The sequence below is a fragment of the Lactuca sativa genome, chromosome 5 (genome assembly GCF_002870075.4).
Source record: "Lactuca sativa cultivar Salinas chromosome 5, Lsat_Salinas_v11, whole genome shotgun sequence".
NCBI lineage: Eukaryota > Viridiplantae > Streptophyta > Magnoliopsida > Asterales > Asteraceae > Lactuca > Lactuca sativa.
Genome location: NC_056627.2, coordinates 279,240,677 through 279,262,834, shown reverse-complemented (window position 1 = coordinate 279,262,834; position 22,158 = coordinate 279,240,677). Strand labels below are relative to the sequence as shown.

The following is a 22,158-nucleotide window of genomic DNA, read 5'->3' as shown; positions in this document are numbered from 1 at the left end:
CATTGAACATTGTAAGCATAAGCTTAGTGAGTTTCCCCAAAATACCACAATAATCACATAATAGCCACTCGAGGCTGTAACTCTGTTGACCCTCTAGTCAAAGTGTCTCAGTGGGGCCCTCCAGCCCCAACTCTCTGTGGGCCCTCTGGCCCTAACTTTAGGGACCCGAAAGTCCCAACTCTGTAACTCTGAATCATGCATATCACATATCACAATAAATCACAACACATAATAACATGCAATCACACTGGCATATAACTCTATAATACTCTGTCTCTTAACTCTGTTACCACACTAGGTAAAGTATAGTGAGAAGACTCACCTCGCATATATCGATAACTCGCAAATCCCGGAAATCACTCGCACTCGATCCCCCGAGCTATAATCCTCCTATAACACAATATATCTTTAATTAACACTTTCACAACTAAGGTTGACTACCCCTATCAAGTCAACACTGGTCAACTCTGGTCAACGGTCAACTTGACCGGACTCGGCGAGTGCACTAGAGCGACTCGGCGAGTCTATACGTGTCCACTGATTCCCTGGGATCCTCTCTCGACACGTCGAGTATTTTCCCAACTCGACGAGTTCCACCTGGCATGAGTTGCGGGGCCACCACAACTCAACTCGTCGAGTCTCAAGAATAACTCAGCGAGTTCCAGCTTGACTCAGTCCACCTGTTAACCCTCTCTGACTCTCCCTGACTCACTGAGTCAACCCCTTAACTCGGCAAGACCACTCGCTGAGTGGTTATGGACCATCTTCATGCTACTCGTCGAGTCTGTTCTTCGGACTCGGTGAGTCTATGCCATGCATACACTCAAACTCACTCCTGAGGTCAGATCCGTTCCAACAACTCATAGATCCAGTCCTTCCAAGCACATACATCACGTAAAGTTACAATCTTGGTGCTCGTGCAAAGGTCCAAAGGCCTTATTTGATGATATGGTCTCTAGAATGCTATTCCAAGCTCATGGCCTCCATTAACACTCATAAAGCTTGAGGGAAAAGAGTCTCTGGACCTCTTTGGGTCCAGATCTAGAGCACCAACACAAGAAGAGGCCAATTACTCCATGGATCATTCCACAAAGAAACCCTAACTCTTAGATTTACACCAAGGACTGAGAAAGGAACGAATGGTTACCTCAAATGAAGTCTTTGAGCTCAGAAATCACTGGATGAACACCCTCTTTGGTCTCCTCTTGCCTTGATCCTCTTCTATATGCAAAAACACCCACAAATAGTCAAGGATTTTCCTCTTCTCTCTCACAAAACGCTCAAAGACTCTTTAGGGTTCTCTCTAGGGTTGGTGGCCGAAAATGACGGCCATAAGCCCCTTTAAATAGGTCTCATACCCTGGAAATTAGGGTTTCATTAAACAGCGTGGACTCGCCAAGTCCGGACGCGAACCCGTGCCCAAACCGCGATCATACTCGGCGAGTTTGAGCTCCAACTCACCGAGTCTCCTCACAAATCACCAAAATCTAAAAGAATAAATAATACCTGGGAATCCGGGCTGTTACACACAAACTTTCAAGCTCTTTCTTTAACGTTGCAAGTCGAGCCGTTCTCACCCGATCCACTCCCAAATACCGTGTTTTCAGCCCATCCCACACTTTCTTTGGTTCGGTGTAACTCTCCACTTGCAACACCATGTCTTCGGGTATCGCTTGAAACAAAAAAAGCAAGAGCTTGTTTTGAATTTTTTTTGATCCGATGTTTCATCTGCCTTTGGTTCGACCGTCTCCCATATGTCGTGTGCATCCATAATCGACTTGACTTTGACCGCCCACACCAGATAATTCGTTGGAGTACTCAAAACCGGAACTTGATACGTCATCGAACCTCCCTCTTTAACCAACGACATCATTTTCTCCTTAACCCCAACTTCTTTAATCAAGCTTGTTCCGAGAGCACTCTTCCACCGGACAACAAGACAAAGTCACGACCACCTTTACCGTCTTCCGTCACCCGCAAAACAAACCGAATCAAAGTCACCCGCTTTGACGTCTTCCCATTTCTTTACTCTGCGCCTCCAGTTAGTCCCTTACAAGCCCGATTAAAAGAAACCGGGGTTGCTTCTAATCAACCTCGAATCACACCCCCTTCAACGAAACCGCTCTCTGATACCAAGTGTTAAATAAACTTCTTCACACTAGGTACCTTATGCACTAAGGTAACAACAAGTAGATAACAAAAATAAGAAAGAAGCGATAATATAGAATTAACAACGAGATATGAAAACAAGGCTATTAAAAGATTGCTTGGAGTCTAAATATCATTGGCTTAATAAACTTAATCTGGAATAATAATAAACAAATGCACGTACTTATACTAATTCTAAAAGATACCTACTCAAATACAAAAACTAGGAAAAACTTAATAAAAAAATAAACTTTCCTATTTGAACTAAAAATCCCTATTTGATTCAAACCGATTATCCCAACATATTAGGTGTCTGATGAAATGTCATTATGAATTCCTTTTGGGATTGAAGGATGATGTATAGTTGTTTTACTCAATTTTTGATTGATTTAGTCCTCTTATGCATGCTTTACTTGAAGAAATAATAAATTGATTGAATCTGACAATAAATGTTGAGTTTTTTATGCTTTATTATCAGTATTTGATACAATTAATCCATCATTTGTTTAAAAATGTTTGCCAACTTAGTGTGTAGGAACTATTGAGAGGCATGAAGGGAACAAAACTCAAGATTTTGAAGGCTTATATAAATAGGGAGAGAGAATAATGTCAAGAATAATCACAATTCATAACAAGATAAGTTTTGTTTGTTTCTGTACCGATTTCACCCTATCAATTGATGTTTCCTATTCTGAATTTTCTTTTAATAGATTGAGAGTTATAAGCCGAAATTATGAGGTTTCATGATTTGGGGTCAATTGTTTATGTCAAGGATCTAAACATGTATGTTTTTTTATTGGTTGGGCATTTTATATAAATTAGTTCATATTGATCATCTGTGTATAATTGTTAATTACAGTCTAATTGGTTTCTTTTAACTTTTAGATATATAGCCTTTTGTGACAACTCGAAATTTTCTTTCGGTAAAACCCTAACAGTCAATCACTTCGATTTATAGGTCAATTACATTATTACTTATTTTTGGCAAATTTAAAGTTCGTTTGATTATTTTAATATTATTCTTTAAATGAACGGGTGAAAGAAAGTGTCGTCTTAGGTTTTGAAATTTAAAAACCGCAAACACCTCGTGTCTTAGAAGTTCACGACCAAACTTTTATGTTTGGGTCGAAAAATCATCCAAAAACATAAACTCATGCCTTAAGCATGAGTTTACTCCCCAAAAACTAGTCATTTTGTGTTTACTCCCCATTTACCAAAAGAGTAAACTCCAAAAATTCTCTCAAGTATCATCCAAGTTTTGTTCAAATATCTTCAATCTAGTAAGTGTTTCTAGCCCTTTCAAGTTAGTATATCACTTAATCTAGTGATTGTACATCCTTTAATCCATCCATTTATGTGTTTTGACTAGTTTTTCTAAAACACCAAGAACACACACTAGTGTTCTTGGACTTAAAGTTCATTTCAAGCTTCCATAATGTAAGTACTTCCATCCTAGAGTCATTTAAAGCTAGCTATACATGTTTATACCAAGGAAAAGTCCCAAGAACACCAAGAACAAGGTGTTCATGGTTTTGGGAGGCTCCCAAAACCGTAAACACCAAATTTAGTGTCTTAGGGTGCTTTAGGGTGTCTAGATGCTTCACAATGCCTTAGGGACTTGTCTAGATCCATCCTTGATGTGTATATCACCTAAAAGATAAAGAAAACAACCATTTATATGTGTTTACGGTTTGGGAATCTCCCAAAACCGTAAACACCCCAAAAGGTGTTTAAAATGTCCCATAAAAGTCCCATGGTTGTTCCTTATGTCTAAATCTAACCTAGACTATTGTCATGATTGAGCCAAGGACTTGAAAACCCCCAAATACCAAACTTATGGGTTTAAGGTAGTAAACTCATGAGTTTAAGGTAGTAAACTCATGGAGAAATGGTCCTTAAACCGTAAACTCCATTTAGGTGTGTTTTGATGCCACACAACACTTCCTGAGGCTTAAACATGAAGTAGGAATGTTTGGAATAGCTTAGAAGACTTCAAATCAACAAATGGTCAAAAGGTTAGGAGTTTACGACCGTAAACTCAAGGAGTGTTGGTCTTTAGGGAGTAAACTCATTTTAGGAGTGTTCCTTGAACCCCAAACACACTAGCCTTTCCCTACAACACTTAGATGCACTCCTTAGTACTTATAACACTTATACAAAGTGTTTGTCATGTCCTAGAGTGTCTTGACTTGTTTATTAGTTGTTTAAAGACTAATTTTTTATATACATATGTCCTCATATGTAATTAGGATCTTTGTGCATGTATAAGTCTCCACTTGACACCAAGCACTTATCCGACACTTCCTTCCGATCCACTCGCAACAGGTGAGTTCATACCCCTTAATCAACCTTTTAAATGTTTTAAATACTTTATGGGGGGATACAAGTAGAATCATGCTACCTATTATATCAATCACATGTGATTAATAAGCAGCATTCAAATGATTGGCTACTCATTAGCCGTTTTACCAAACAGTTTCCTTCAAATGTTTTTCATAAACACTTTATATGTTTAAAACTCTTTATTAAACTATACATTTTACTTTGTATGTTTCATTTCAAACTCATTTACAATTGTGTTTCAAACGAATGTTTCTTTATACTTAAACTGTTTTATCAAATCCATGCTTCAACCTGTTTTATAGATTGACAACAAGTCAATCTTTTCTTAGATAATAATTATGTTCAAAGGTTTTACAAAACTTATTTTATGCTTTAATATTATAAATTGCATGCCTATATATGTATAGTTATATAAGAAATGTTTAAAAGACTTAGGAAGGCTATTCACCCTATTTCCTTTTCGCGCTTGAGATGTGGTCTGGTGGGATATCGGGTATCCGTCCGAAGGTCCTTTAAATATTAGTTATATATCATGTGTACATATATAGTCATAAAGGTTCTTCCAGTTCAGTTCAATACCCTTGGGTAGCAAGGGTACATTCCCATGTTCATACGTACCAGTTAAATTACTAGTAAGCTACCATATGGGTAGTTTAGGAAGATACTAGAACAATTACTAGAATGCGATATCATACAATGAGTCAGTTCATTCATGAGTCAATACTTGCTAGATAGAGAGAACATACATTACAACTAGTACACACAATACATTACTATACATGCTAGATAGAGAGAGAACACACATTACAGCTAGCACACGTAGAACATTACAGTACATTACTATACATGCTAGATAGAGAGAGAACACACATTACAGCTAGCACACGTAGAACATTACAGTACATTGCTATACTATTACATATATATGTTTACATGATTACACTTACATAAGTACGGTTACATATACGATAATAGGACAGACATCACTAGGTGCTATAGCATAGAACAAGTTCAGGATCTAACTATACCGATGAATCACAACGCATTGTGATAGTTATATCGGGTATACATGATCATAGTAATATGGATGTTAACGGCTTGCATATACGCAGGGGTCGTGTAAAGGTCCCAAAATCCCTTTGACAAGGGAGCGTCTATCCTGGGATCTAGCCATCACATTATACCTTATCCCTCAAATAAGGCAATAAGAGTACAGAAGTAGTCATTTATTACAAACACTACAGTACTTGGAAGAATTACCATAGACTTAAGTTAATCAGTACGGTTGTAGTTCGACACTACACCATAGTACTATTTCATTTTCCCATTACATTCACTTTGTGAATATTCACACGACGCACGGTAATGTAAAAACTATATTTTTGGTTAATGATAGTCAGAATTGGGAAAATACACAAATACACACTCTTACAAGAGCCACACATACAGACACTAGATACCTTGGTAGAAGGATACGATTAGTAGGAAACATAGGGCATCCTAGGATCATACAAAACATTTTTATACTTACAGTTCATATACATTTTAAATACTTACATTTCATATACATACAAATACTTACATAAAAATTAAGACACTAAAATACTTATGATCTCACCAACTTTAAAGCTGATACTCTCTTTCAAAATAACTTGTATCCTCAGGTCAACCGTAGACAGGTACCGATGCAAGGTTCAGAGAAGATGGTGCTCGTTCAAGGCGCATCTTTCATTTTGATTTATGCTTTAGTGTTTATCAAAATTTGACAGAACACACTTGTATTAAAATTATATTATTAATGCAATGGATGATGTTGTTGCTTGTTTACTACTTTTCATTGTTGTGATACTGTACATGACGTCCTCCGCCCTAGAACGTTTCCGTCGTTCATGGTTGACTAGCAGGTGCCTAAGTGTAGTTGTGTGGTTGCAACAAGTCAAAAATCTTACCAATCCTACCACAATGAGAACAGTAGAACATAACATTAAACTTAAAATACTATAAGGGTATTTGGTGTTACAATAGTACTTTATACTTGAGAACTAAAACGGGATCTTCATTACCAAGATGATAGTTGCTAAGTGGATACACTAAGGCTATATGTAATTAGGATGTTATAGACTTAGAATCTGTGAGAATTTTACTTTACCCCTATTCTGTGTGAATTTGGAGTTAAGGTCACTTATTCGAAGGCTTATCCTGTTTCGATTACATATAACTGGTATGCACTTCACAAATAGTGATGTAACTAATGAAGATTTTCTAAATAATTATCTAGATAGTTCGTCTACTAATTATTTTCTTACCCCAATTCTCGCGTAGATAACATGGCTGGACTCCATCCCCACGGCAACCAGTATCTCCCGAACGAAGTCATTGCTGGTTGGTTTCGAGAAGAACCAATTAATGATCATCCTATCCCTTTGAATGATCACCATGATGAAGACCTTTCGGACGGTGCTAACTCCGAACCCAAGGTTGAGAACCTACCCCAGGCAGCTCCCGTTCCAATTCCTAACCCTCGTTCGACTTTTCATGGCCCGACGCCTGAATGGTGGAATGCTTGAAAACATGGAGCCAAGGACAAGATCAGCCCATGCCATTTATTGGTGATCGAAGCTTTTAAAACTTAAGCAATGGGGGCTCATCAGACAGAATCTTGCCAATATTGGTCCGCAGAGTGGCCTGAAATGAGATCCAAGGCAGGACAGCCCTACATCAGATCACAAAAGTTGTCGCCGATGCGAGAATGCATACCCTCCGCACCATTCATCTAGAAGATGCTTGTGAGAGATCTGAGAGAAACCATGAGACCCTACTGCAAGCACTGGCTGAATCACGAGCCGAAGTCATAGAGCTCCGAGTACGCCAGAGGGTGTACGAAAGACACCTACTTGATGTGGAACGTCAACTGGCTGAACTGAGAGTTCACCAGAGGGATGACCGTCTCCAGTAATACATGTTTTACTTTATTTTCCTTGTTAAAAGGAATCGTTTTTCTGTCTATGCCCGATGTGGCATTTTCTATGAAACTATCTTGTACTGTAAGTACTTTTGGTTAGGTCCTTATGCTGTCAAGAACTATCTTCTCTAGATATGATGTAAGACCTTTTTACAAGGTCATTTTCCCGAACTTGTACGTCATGAATATCAAAGATATTGACAGTCGGCTAACTCCTGTGTCGTTCTTTATTCAAGTACTCTTATCATACTTTCATTAGAGTCTATCTGAAACATGCTTTAGTCAAGTCATTGGACTATAGTAATTTAGCTCCGGAGACGTTTCCAAGTCTCTTTTAGTGGTTGGATCATGTTATTCACCAACCAATGATACCTCGGCTTGAACGACAAACGTCATGAGACCATTCTACAAACTCACTTCCACTCAATACTAGGACTGCATCATAGGGATGTAGGTCAAACCTTCACGAACATACTTCTACTCTTTACTTGAACAATTGAGGTACATCTAGGGTCAACCAGAATCGCTCACAAAATCCTTATCTTTCGTGTTAACAAAATCATGTCGTCAACCAGAAACAATCAGTCGAGCAACGAAACCCCTATCCTCCATATCGACGCCACTACATTACAAGCTGCAGTAGCAACTGCTGTGACAACTTTCCTTACACACATCAACTCGGGCAACACAAGCAAGACTGACAAAGGAGTCGAGAGTTCCGATGGTAGTACCAAACCGGGAAACCAACAAATGGCAAAAGTCATGGACTTTCAAAGCCGTAAGATTGAAAAGAAAAGACGATATCGTCAAACCCAAAAGGAGCGCAAGAGAGCCCAAAGACTTGCCATGCCACATCCACAAGTGGCAACTCCTGCAGAACGCTTTAGGAAGAAATTTCCAAGGTGGAGTAATGAGGAAGGCACTCGTGTCCATATAACACTGGCTAAACACCGCACTCCCGCCACCAAAGCTAGTACTAGTCAGTCATGCCACCAATGCGGTGAGAAAGGGCACTTCAAGAAGGATTGCCCTATAGCAAAGAACTATGGCGCAGATGGGAAGATTCTCAAGATCACAGCTGCTGGAGAACCTGCTTCGGAACCGCGTTAATGTAATTTAGGCGTTTCGTCGTAACAGACTTATAAACTATCCAGAACTAGTGCAACTAGAGTCTTATCTTTTGCGGGATCCTATCGGTATAGGGATGCTCGTGTTGCGTATACTTGTCTTTTGTAGTATACCTCATTCGCAGTAATGGTCTTGTAGTAGTCTAAAGTATTGTAACTCTGTTGATGGTCGCACGGTTGTGTTTTGTCTGTAAACACCTTATGTTCAAATCTAATGTCTTTAAGTTTCTGTATGATTTCGACATTATCATACGACTCGATTCAATTTGATCCTCACAAAAACAGCTTCATATGTACATTTCTTTGTCAGTAAACGTCTTGTTAGCGAAACTGTCATTTCAGAACACCGAAGTACTCATGCGAGGAGTACCTCATAGTTCTTATCGTTTCCGAAGAAATCCCCGAAGTACCACTTGTGCAGTACGTCAAGTTCAATCCAAGGATTCCTTGCGGTTGATCTATCACTGAGGAATGTATACATAAGAGTGATATATAATCAAGGTTCTACAGGTTTAGAATTGATGATTCCACTTTAACTTCTTTTTCCTCGATGGGATGTGAGCTTAAAGAGGAATCAATTATTCGACTACCTTTTTAATCTTAATTATATACGACTCGTATACACGAGATTGTGATTGTGAAACCATGTATGAATTCTAATATGAACTTCAGGACGGAGACTGCCCAAGACTACGAGTAATCGCATCATCATGTGAACAAACTTAGAACCCAGTATGACTCCTGTAAACAGATCGCTCTATAGTCTAAACACCTACGAAGATACAAGAACAGCCCGGAAAAATTAGCAAACTACACAGAAAATAGAATTAGAAGACTAGGCTTTTCACCCTGGAGAGCCCCGGTCTTATTCTTCCAGAGGTCGACGGATTTCGTCGTATGTACCTCAAATATCGAGGACTCCGTCAAGATTTTCCATTAGAAATCGTTGTCTCTGCCTCGCATAGATGAAGCGGTTGAGCAAACACAAGGAATTTAAGCTGTAATGGTTCAACAAAAAGGGGTTCCAGAACCCTCCACATGAGGGTGGACGGTTTTGGGGTGATTCTAGAGTTCTAGAATATCCTTTGGAGATAATTAGGAAACCAAAAATTACTTGATTTAAGATATTATTATCTTAATCAAGTAAGGGCTATATAGGGTTTCTTGGTCAACTATAAATAGGGTCCTCCACCCTCTAAATTTCGCCCAACCCATAAGCTAAAAAGCCAACCAGAATTTTGTCTCTCCTATCTCCTTTCTTCAAGTTTCTTATTTGCTAGGGTTTAAGTGTGAACCATCAGAGGCACGAGATTTCTGGTGCTAGCTTCCAAGAGCTTTTTTTAAGAAGGATTGTTTGATTGTCTACTACAACAATCAAAAGGTATGTGATCTTCTATAAATTTTGAAATTAGCTAGGGTTATAAGGTTCTTGTTGTTCAATAGAAAGTTGCTTAAATAATGTTATGACCAGATCTAATATGTTGCATGTGCCCTTTAAGTGTATAAAGATTTATCCACGTTATTACATGTAAAACCCATCAGGTGTGATGTGGCTTCCACGTCATAATATTGTCATGTAATTTATTTGATAATGTGCTACACTGATGGTAACATGTCATTTGGTTAATATTGCAATAAAATTGTAAATATAATGACATAATTGAGAAAAAAACACAGTGTTAAAATCACAATTTTGGTAAACATAGTGACTTAATTGCAATTTAGGAAAAGTGGTTACCGGGAGAACATGGAGAACCGATCATTTGGTTGATACTGCAACAAAATTGTAAATACAGTGACATAATTACAAAAAAAAAAAAATTGTGTCAAATTTGAAATTTTGTGGTAATATATGGACTTTTTTGCACTTTGACAAATAAATTTCTTATTGTTTTCAAAAATGATATATCTAAGTAATTTAACCAGCAATAGAGAAGTAATTTGTAGATTCAAATGTATATGCCAATTTGGTTGATGTTGGTGATTCCATGTTTGATGTTTGGGATAATTTATTCTGTTTGGACCATATGACCCTTATCATGTTTTCTGGTTTGGTGCTTCTACATTGCGTCTGTTGGAAGGAGGAAGTTTTCATCTTCTTTTCCTGTTTCATGTGCTGCAGGTTGTATTTATTATATTTGACCATTTTACCATTGAATGAAATTTATTCTCCCATCATTAGGAGATCCTATTCTTGTCCACAAAAATCAGTCAGGGGTCAATTTGATAAATAATAGATAACAATGAATAACCTAATTGGAAGAAGGGATGAATTTAGTGGCATTAGTAACCCCAAAGGTAATTTAGGAGAACCACAAAATCAAGTTTGAAAAACGTCCAAAAGCTTTTGAATTTATAGATTTTGTTTTGAACTTGTTAAAAAAGGGAAAAAAACATTTTGTCTACATAATGTTGGGCAATTTTACTTGTGCAGATAACATGATAAAGACTCTAATCCTTCATTAAAATATAAACATTTCTATGGATGGTTATGATCAAATAAAAAGACAAGAAATTTGAAAAAAAATGAGAATATAAAAAGACTCTTATATACATGGACATTCAAATTCATGCATGTGAAAGATTAACCAAAAAGAAATTAAAAGTAAATGGTTTACCTTTCAATATCAATTAATTTTACAGGGATTTGGTAATCCAACTGCAAAAGTTCAAGAAAGTTTAGAATCTTTATTTGCCTCTTCCTCGTCTTTGAATTCCTGCTCGTTGAATTCAGGGACATAGTAATTATTGATCTCTTTTACATGGAAGAAGTTACAACAAGGAAAATATTAATATGCATGCCTTCATCTATGGCGACCAATATTATCAAAAGCAATAACTTTACACTTCGATTGAAATTTTGTAGTTGTCTGGATTTACAGAGCATTGTAACATAAAATCAAACCAAAGTACCATATATGCTAATGACGTAATTGTAAGTGTTCCTTTAAACCTACTTCTCAATTTTCATTCCATTAGTATGAAACTATCATAAATTATAGGCGAAAAATAGATTACTATCTTTAGCTCCTAACATGTATTTGGTATAAAAAAGCCATTCCACAACACATATAATAAAAAACTTAGCCATAAACCTCAGGTGTTTGTTGGCAAGATTAACCGCAAAATAACTCATCTTTTCCTTATGTTAAAACTATTGAAAAGAATATATATATGCTTCTGATAACTAAATGGCTTGACTTGTTCTCATATATTTTCAAAATAAATATGACTAATTCTAGATGCAACATTAACAATGTCAATGTACATTAAATAAATTTTATTATCCATAAACTTTGCAATTTTCTTCCTTGCTTAATAAGAAATTTCAGCTTAAAATAAGATTTTGGAAGGTTTAGTAGATACAAATGAATATCCATATACTTTTTAGGTAATGTTTAACCGTTTAACAACGTATCATTATTTAAAATAAAGAAGAAAAAAATTATAATAGCAAAACTAATAGCATTTAGAAACCATTTGTATTCCAATTGTAGTAGCATTTTTGAAAATATACTTATCTGTTGAATATGATAAACACCTATATGTTACGGGAGTAGCCAATGAGGCAAATCATTTGAGTTAGTATAAGCGATTGCAGTCAATGTACTGATCTAACCACATAAACCTCGCAATGAGTTTCAACCATATGTTGGCAGTAGGGGTATGGCAGTAATTTCAATAAATTTTACCTATAGATAGCTATTTCTATAGAACAACATTTGCAAAAGTGTAGTCAAGCATCGTATCAACAGAACCAATTGCCATGATAACAATCCTTCCAAAAATGTTACCTATAATTATAAAAATTCTTGCTCATGGTGCCACAATCTGAAATCAAATCAAAATTCCATCATATATCGAAAGAAAAGATAGAATACAAACATTTAGTGGCGTCGTACAGTAAGGAAAAAATTGACCAAATAAGAAAGGACCCAAGAAATTGAAGTTAACTCCTCTCTTTGCTGGCTAAAATATGAATGAAGTTGGACTCACAACCATTACAGTTGTTGGAACCTCATCACTACTTCCAGAATCACCTTCCATGTATTAATAATTTCACATCATTCATTAAAGATCACCAAACAAATATGATTTTCCAAAAATGGAAAGAAATGGAAACCAAAAATGACAAAATGTGCAATAAACCTATCAATAGATAAATAAAGAGAAATTATATTCAGGTGTGTACCTTACCGTTAAGCCATATGTGATCTTCAACAAAGGTTAGGGCTCACAGAAAAGTCATTTATTTCATAAAAGAAAGGAAAATAGACCTCAAAATACAAAATTAGAGGCCTCAAGTCTAGCCTTAAATCGATAGCTAAATAGGTGATTTAGGTGTATACCTTACCGTTAAGCCACATACGATCTTCAACGAAGGTTAGAGCTCACAGAAAAATCATTTATTTCATAAAAAGAAAAAAGGAAAACATACCTCAAAATCCAAAATTAGGGGTCTCAAGTCCAACCCTAAATCGATAGCTAAATAGGCAATTTAGGGTTCGATGAGTGGTGTCGTTGACAATCGTAACTGATGGAGCAAAGGAGAGGATGAAGCGATCATTTGTAGCGATGAAGGAAGTGGAGAAGGGGTAACGTTGAACGAAGAAATAAGTAAGAGATGAGAAATCGAACGAGAGAAGTAAAACACGGTAGAGGAGCTATGAGAAAAAAGAATATAGAAAGCAATAGAAGTGGTGAGTCGGTGAAACGGTGCAAGAGTAAATATAGACAACAAAACCAGGGGCGGCATGGCGGGTATGGAGTCAACTTAAAACATAATTAATTTTATCATAAACGATCTTTACAGAATTAATTGTATCTTAAATGATCTTTACTAATCAAGAAATCTTCTTCTCTAATAAATGAAAGTTTTTTTTGCCACTTGTCATACTCACATTCATTTTGCCACATGTCATTTTGTGGTTATTTTGAATTAATTTTTATTCCACATGTAATTTTGTGGTTTTCTTATTTTATTAATTCCATATGGTATTTAAATTTAATAATAAATGCATATCAATTTTATTAATAGACTTTCCTTATAATTTTATATTTCTTATAAATTCAAAATTTTCAAATGTTTATATATATTTAATTATTTTAAATACACTCATGTAATACATGGGTCTCACACCTAGTTATTATAAAATATTAGTTATAATAATATGATTAAATACAAAGGAATTATCTTTACATATTCAAAATATTAATGGAATCTGTTGAAAATTTGAAACAAATTATCTTTGCACATTCAAAGTATTAATGAAATCCTGTTGAAAATTTGAAAAAAAAAATGTAAATATTTGCGTAAGCAAAGACAAAGGTGACGCATGATTGCCATCTGTTATGCCACGGAGCACCACTGCTGTTCGGGCTACCCAAAGCCCAATCCTTCCGCCATTTCTTCTTTTGCTTCCTCCATTCAACACTCGTGAGAAGTGTGATAGGGTTCTCAGATCAACGTAACGGTTAAAGTTGGTGAATTTTCCTCATTTTTGTTGCCTGTGCTCTATCTCTTGAAGATTCTCGGAAATCTGCAAACCCTAGATTCTGATTTGATGCTGAATTGCGCTCCAGAGGTTCGATTTTTCTTCAATTTTAGCTCAGTTTTACTGTACGTTTCCGATTCGTGGCTGTTTTGATCCCCGCTGTTTATTTTAGAGGTTTTGTGATCGATTTGTGTGTCTCTGAGGAATGCTGGAAATATTTGTGATTTTCTGTTGTTTATCTCCCGAATTCTGGAAATTTTGTTTATTTGATAGAATCGAGGCGTAGATGTTCTCAGCGGCTTTGTTTGATTTTCCTTTTACAATGAATTCGTCAATCGACTTCTATTTCTAGAAGTCTAGCTCCTCTCTCGGCACAAATTGATTGGCTACCGATCTATTTATGAATTCATTTGTTTTTCCCCCTAAATTGACTTATAAATTCTAAATTTGTGACAGAAGAAAAAATTCATCTAGGTTTTAGAGTTGTATATGGTATATCTTTATTGTAGGTTTACTACTTACCTTTCCTGGTAAATCTCTCAGCTGTGTGTCTGGTGTTTTGCTCGTTTCTTGTATATTTAATGCATGAATGTGTTATATATGATCGCAACTCAATCCTCTATCAGTTTGATATCGCACAAACTTATAGTCATTAGTTCTGTAACAATTGAGTTTGTCTTGCCTTGTAATTTCCCGGTTGTATAACAATGTAGCTGGATGACAGACTCTTTATACCCATCAAAAGTTTGCAAAGTGGAATTATCAATTACGATATGACACACATTGGCTAGGCAAATAGGAGAAGCACATATAAAATTGATTGGTATAAAATCTGTATGGTATATCTTGCTTTTGTATGAACCATGATATCTTTGTGTTTGTGTGATTGGTATAAAATCTTTATGATATATCTTTGGAGATATTATATGTTCTTTGGAGATACCATATAATCTTTGGTATTAGGAAACGCGGTTTTCCTTTTTCATATTGGAAACCAGTTTAAATTGTTGACTGTTTACTTTGACAACTGTATTTAGTTTTCACATGGTAGCATGTTAAAGATTTTTGATACATTCTGAAGTTACTGTTATCTATCAAACAAATATTTTAGCTTCATATCAAGTGTCACAAGTCACAACTTTTTACAATAGCTTTTGGTCTTGTACTCTTGTATACCTATGGTCATTGTTGCAAAATGAATGTTACAGTAAGTATCACCATATGTCCATATGCATTTTTCCATTAGCCAAGTAATGCTCTTGTTACAATCATTATCCTTAAAGTGGCCACCTCATCTTCCTGCATCAAGCAAGTACGGGTACTAGAGATATGCTCATGTGTCACACTAAATTACTTAAATGTGTATGATGCATGAATCACTTCAATCATGCACAGATAGATAAAAAAATAAGTAATTTAGTGTGACCCACATAAGCAGATGTCGTACCACCTGTGTATGAAATGAGTAGTTCCTACAAAGGTTTAAGTATATTCATTATATCTAGAAAAGTGAATTTGTATATATAGATATATTTTCTTCTTACAAAATTGAGGGGATCTTACATTGAGTTAATACCTTAAAGGGCGTGCATGGGTTTAATGATTGTTTTTCCTTTAATCAAGTTGATAAGCACTTGTGAGTTCTGAAATTCTTTTGCCAATATTAAATTCATACCCAACTAAAAATGTCAACTTTTTTCTACTTTAGATTGCTTGGAGCATACGTAACACTTCACTTCAAAGAATTTTGCTTTAAGTGGTCTATGCATGAAGTATTAAATGATAGCTAGTAAATCTTATTATCTGATATTGTTCTAAGATATATCATTTATTTTTTTGGTCTTGTATTATTGCAGAATGCAGAGGGTGTGATATTTCTGGTTAAATGGTCATTCCAAATTCAGCTATGACCATGTTTCCTTTTTGATGCGCACACATAAAGCTTTTCATTTCTATTAAAAACTAGATTGAGGATTCAAGTGGGGCACTTAAAATGAAGGGAAACTGCAACAAATCCCTAAAAACATTATTCAGCCGAGGTATCGAAGATTTACATGATGATGAATTCGAGGGCTCAAAAGACGAAGATTCCATTTTCAGAGAAGTATTTTTCGGGGGCAAAAGTGGTAAAAGTAGCAAAAAGTGTGTTGTAACAGGAGCAATCACTTTTGAAAATGAAAACAAGAAGCCTAAAGACGTATCATTCGGTTCCAACAGCGACAATTCAGTCATGACAACTCAAATAGATTTTCAAAACACAAAAGAGGAGGAGTTCACTATATTATCAAACAACGACCCTAATGTTGAAGCTAAAAGAAGAAAAGTATTACTCGAAGAGCAACCTTATTTAGAAAAAGTAGTCAACAAAGAAGTTGACTCTTGTTTATTTCAATCATCTACAATCGTAACATGTCGTTTAGTTGAATCATCTGGTCAAGGTTTTAAGTCAAGTTGCTATCTACTAAAGGGAGCTCTTGGAGACATTGGGGACACAACAAATGACCAAAAAGGACATGCTGTAGATGTAGATGTAGATGAAGATGTAAATGTAAATGTAAATGTAAATGTAACTGTAACTGCTGCCATTGCATCACCTGTTTCTCAAGAGAGCCATGTCAGCAAACTTCTAGTAACCAAACCTGAACCGATTCGACATACTAAACGAAAATGGAAAGATTCTTCATTTGTGGAAATCGATGAAGATGAACTTTTAATACCCCCAAAAGATTCCACCTCAGATCCTAGGCCACTTTTGCGTTACCACATTCATCGTCTGCTTAGGTCAGCAAAATGGATTATAGGGAGGCGTCATAGGGTGACTCATTGTAAAGGGCATGGAGAATATGTTTTTAAATCTCCTGAAGGAAGGCCGATTCGGGAATTTCACAGGGCGTGGAATTATTGTGGTAAGAAACTAATTGAAGATGCAAATTATGCTGTTGGTGAGAGTGATGGCATACAGTGGACTAGTTTGACCGACTTCCACACCGATTTGACCAATACTTTAGTAGAAATAGAAGAACAACTCAGAAATTTGGAACCTTCAACTGCTTTAGCTCATTGGTGGTATTTACTTGATCCTTTTGCAAAAGCTGTGTTTATTGACAAAACCCTTCGCAGGTTAAAAGAAGGTCAACAAGTCAAAACAACACGAAGTGTGGTGGATTTTTATTCGATCGATGATACTGTTTTTCCTTCCAGGATTACAGAAAAACATGAGAAAGATAATGTCAGCTTGTTGTTTCCATTTTCTTCAGATATCATTTCGTGTCAAACAAATAACCTTAATGATGATGACATCGACATCGACACCGAATTTATCTGTGGCTCTTCTTTTTCACTGAGAGAAAACAAGAAATCAAAAAAGATATCCGAGATGACTGAAACCAATACAGAAAGTTATGAAAGCTGTAAAAAATCAAGGTTTAAGAAATCCATTCACCATTCTGGACATGAAAAAGAGAAAAAAGTGAATTGGAATTGTCATCTTAACGATGACGACCTTTTACTTTCAGCTATTTTAAAAAACGGAGGTATTATAAAGAAAAAGTCATGTCCCCCAAAAGGTGAGAGGAAATACAAGGGTACAAAAGGAAGATGCGTATTGCGTCCAAGAAGTGTAACAAAGTTTGGTCAGAATCACATGGAAGGGAGGTGGTCTGGTCTTGGTGTAAGGACGGTTTTGTCCTGGTTGATAGATTTTGGTGTTATTTGTGTAAATGAAGTGATTCAATACAGGAATCCTGTAGATGATTTAGTTGTGAAAGATGGTTTGGTTACCAAAAATGGGATTTTGTGTAAATGCTGTGAGAAGTTGCTTTCGGTTTCTGAGTTCAAGGTTCATTCAGGGTTTGACCTAAAAAGCCCGTGTTTGAATCTTTTTATGGAGTCTGGGAAGTCGTTCACTTTGTGCCAGCTGGAAGCTTGGTCAGCTGAGTATAAGGTTAGGAGAGGTGCCACGCGGACTGTTGAGGTGGAGGAAATTGATGAAAATGATGACAGTTGTGGGCTGTGTGGTGATGGTGGTGAGTTGATTTGCTGTGATAATTGCCCCTCAACTTTTCATCTAACATGCTTATGTGTACAGGTGTGTGTGTGTGTGTGTTGCTTTCCCTTCATTTATATTTTTACTTTCATAATCCTTTTGTCTTTATTTCTTAATTTATTTGGCTATTTGTATCCCATTTTATGTGTCTTGTTTTTTCCAGGAGCTACCTGAAGGCAATTGGTATTGTTCAAAGTGCTCTTGTTGGATTTGTGGGAATGTGGTCAATGATAACGAGCCTTCAAGTTTGGGTGGTCTGAAATGTTTGCAATGCGAACATAAATGTAAAATTTTAATATAAAATCATTTATTATTTCTTGTCAATATCTAAAATTAAAACAAATTGGTTAAAAAATCAACATTTTTTATTTACAGACCATGAGGAATGTCATGGAGAAACCGGAATAGAACGAGACTTGATGTTATCAACCACGTGGTTCTGTGGGGAAAGCTGCAAGGAGGTAAGAATCGAATTGGAATCTGTGAATTTATTTGACATTATTAATAACTTTTGATCTTGATTTTTTTTTTTATAGGTTTATTCCGGGCTTCATTCCCGGATTGGAATTATGAATTCCATTTCCGATGGTTTCTCGTGGACCCTTCTGAAATGCATACATGGGGACCAAAAGATTCATTCTGCTCAACGTTTAGTTGCTTTGAAAGCTGAATGCAATTTGAAACTGGCAGTTGCACTTACAATTATGGAGGAGTGTTTTCTTCCCATGGTGGATCCAAGAACAGGCATTGATATGATCCCACATGTTTTATACAATTGGGGGTGAACATTGAACACTATTTCCATTTCATGAATTTTTTTTCACTAATTAACACAACCTTTTGGAGATAATTATTTCGTTTCATTTTTTTTTTCTTTCAGATCAGAATTTGCGCGTCTCAACTATGAGGGGTTCTATACAGTGATCTTGGAGAAAAATGACATAATACTTTGTGTAGCATCATTAAGGTATACAAATTGGTGATATTTTCTAGCATTGAATAATAAATGGCCATTTTGCCCTTTGACCTTTTTTAACCCTATATTTGAAATTTGTGTTCAGGATTCATGGGGTAAATGTTGCAGAGATGCCTTTAATTGCAACATGCAGCAAATATCGGCGTCAGGGAATGTGTAGGCGTCTCATGGATGCTATTGAAGAGGTAATCTTTTCATATTAATTTATTCGACATAAAAGATTTTATTTTATATTAAATCTTGCTAAATTCTAGAGTTAATTACAAATTTCGTTTTGGTCCATGGGTCAAATTTGTAATTTACTCGTAATATCATATTATTAAATTATTTTCTAAGTTATAACGTATTTTATTCTATAATAGTATATATTTACAAATAAAGTATTTGTAACTTGGACTAACCACACTCCCAGGGACCAAATTTGTAATTCGTTTTACATAAACGAAAATTATGATTTTCAGATGCTAAAGTCATTGAAGGTTGAGAAGCTGGTGGTATCTGCCATCCCAAGTTTAGTGGACACGTGGAGGGATGGATTTGGATTCACAGCCTTGGAATCCCATGAAAAAAAGAGCCTCACAAAAACCAACCTCATGGTATTCCCAGGAACCATATGGCTTAAAAAGCCCATGTACTATCAACACACTATCCAAAGTACGTTCCTTTCCTTTTCTTCATAAATCCCACTTTCCAAACCTCCCACCAACTTAATTTTATTTTCTCTTCTGAATAGGTGCAGACCAACACACAGAAGTCGATAATATCCAAATCCAGTAAGCTCGTCAGTGTCCAAGGGTAGAGAGACTTTCCTTCCATAAAGTTTTGCAGTTTAAGGATCGATTGATTGGCAATTATTATTATATATTATGTGATGCAAAAATGGAAGTTGTACTTGCATCGGTATTATGTAGGGATTTTTTTTTTCTTTTTTCTTTTGTTATATTAGGAAAAGAAAATGTGTAGTAAAAGTATGTTGTACAATGGGGTTGGGTGGGTTATGGGTGTTTAGATTTAGAGGTAGATGCAATGGAAAAAACGACACGAGATAGATGTACATGTTAACGTGTACATGTACATACCTTGCTTTATTTACTTGCCCTATATATCCAACAACTTTTTATTTATTTTTATTTTATTTTATTTTTAGAGTACTCGTGGCATCACCTGATTGTTGTTGGTTTTAATAATATTTTTAGCCAACAAAATCAACATTTTAAGAGCATATATGCTTATTATTTTCAAATGCATATATGATATTTTTTATATAATAATATTTGTGAAAATCATTAAAAAAACAATTTTTATTTACTAATCTAAAAACACAGTAGTATAAGTATTTTATTTGATACAAAGTAAAATATAAAAAACATAATATGTTACAAAATTTAAAAGCGTTTTTATGTCTTGGTGTCGAGATTTTCATATTTTCTTCAATTTATCACATTCACCCTTTCAATACTTTCTATATATTCTTCTAAATCTACATAATAATAATAATAACTGATCAATGCAAGAACACTCACAAAAATGCATATGTATATATCATATAAGATTTACATATGATTATATAATGTAAGATTCACATTATATAATGTGATATTCACAAGAAAATTAAAAAAAATGATTAACGAAAAACACTCGTACAAAATGATGTGTGTATATAGATATAATTTATATGTGATTTACTTGTGATTTACATGTGAATTATATATAATTCATATGCGATTCATTTGTGATTTACATGTGAATCACTACATACATGATATTGTATGATATTGTAGTAAGTAAGAAAACCAAGTTGTAAAAAGGAAACATAAATATGGAAATAAAACATATATCGTTCATGAATCTCATCAACAATAACATGAGTACTATTTTTCAAGTTTCTATCAACACATAATCTTCTCAACAAGATTCCGGTAATGCAAAACAGAAGGCGGGTATCTCTTCCTTTAATACCCTCTAACCGAACTTTATATCCAAATTTTAAGAAGAAAGAAAAGATTTAATAAAGCTATGAGAAAGTCAATAGAAGTCAAAGATTATTAGGGTAAAGAAGTGCTTACAGTTCCACCAAAATTTTCACCTCTCTTAGTGGCAATTCTTTTTGAAACAGACATAGTGGAAATACGTCTAGGCTAACTAGTTAAGTCTCTACAACCATTTTCCATGCATGGAAATTTCATTCATGGGTATAAAATGGTGTTAGTGGCTAGCCCTTCCTTCTTTGATGGCATGTTGGAATGGATAATAATATAATATGGGAAATATCAAACTATGAGCTGAAACCAGAACTAAAAATGGTTTTCAATTGAATGACACAACTAGTCATCACAAAATTGTTTGAATGGGCATGAGTTAGGATCTGTTTCAATTTCCCAAAATAAGCAACTAACTTAAAACTTAAGCATATATTGCTCCGCTGTGAGAGTGTACGTATAAAGAGAGAATTAAGCAGACATGGTGGACAAATCTAACCGCCTTTGCAAACTCAATTCTAAGTGCATTGCCCGCAAGCATGAAAACTTGAAGTGCTCCAAATGCTGCAAAAGTTGCACCAACTTCAATGAAATTGATGAAGGCGTAGCTCTGCAAATTGTCTAAAGTGATTGCTCAATGCACGTCCCGTTAAGGTATGTGATAGATTCCCAACCCACAAGTGTCTTGAATGAGGAACAATGTTTCTTCCGTGATGGATTTTTTCTTCTGGTCTCAAAGGGCACTCCTTCCACTGTCTCTCTCGCCCCCCTCTAAATCTCTAAAAAACAAAACCTCATATCAGTAATTTTCATTTCGTCATTTTAGAGGAAACAACAACTCTATATTTTTGGATCTTATATCGATTAATGAAACCTATATCGACTAATGAAACCATCGTCTTTGATCTTCCTTTAAAAATGCAAAAGTTGTACACTGACAAATCAGATCAGAAATAGAAGAAACTTTAAATTAACCCAAATCAGATCGCGTTCACGAGAGTTCATACATGGAAAAATGCACATAAAATAATTAAAATTCAGCATGGAATACAGATAAATAATAAACAAAACAAGGTTGTTGTT

The 22,158-nt window shown here is 35.5% G+C and overlaps 1 protein-coding gene across 1 annotated transcript; it reads left to right on the top strand.

Moving 5' to 3' along the window:
- The first annotated feature begins 13,949 nt into the window (after positions 1-13,949).
- LOC111919996 (increased DNA methylation 1) lies at positions 13,950-20,220 on the top strand. The gene is made up of 9 exons (XM_023915570.3): positions 13,950-14,165; positions 15,932-18,162; positions 18,284-18,404; positions 18,496-18,581; positions 18,657-18,901; positions 19,001-19,087; positions 19,182-19,281; positions 19,558-19,750; positions 19,830-20,220. Exons 2-9 carry the CDS (start codon positions 16,069-16,071, stop codon positions 19,871-19,873), a joined length of 2,970 nt encoding a protein of 989 aa, XP_023771338.1. The 5' UTR covers positions 13,950-14,165; positions 15,932-16,068; the 3' UTR covers positions 19,874-20,220.
- Positions 20,221-22,158: the final 1,938 nt, after the last annotated feature.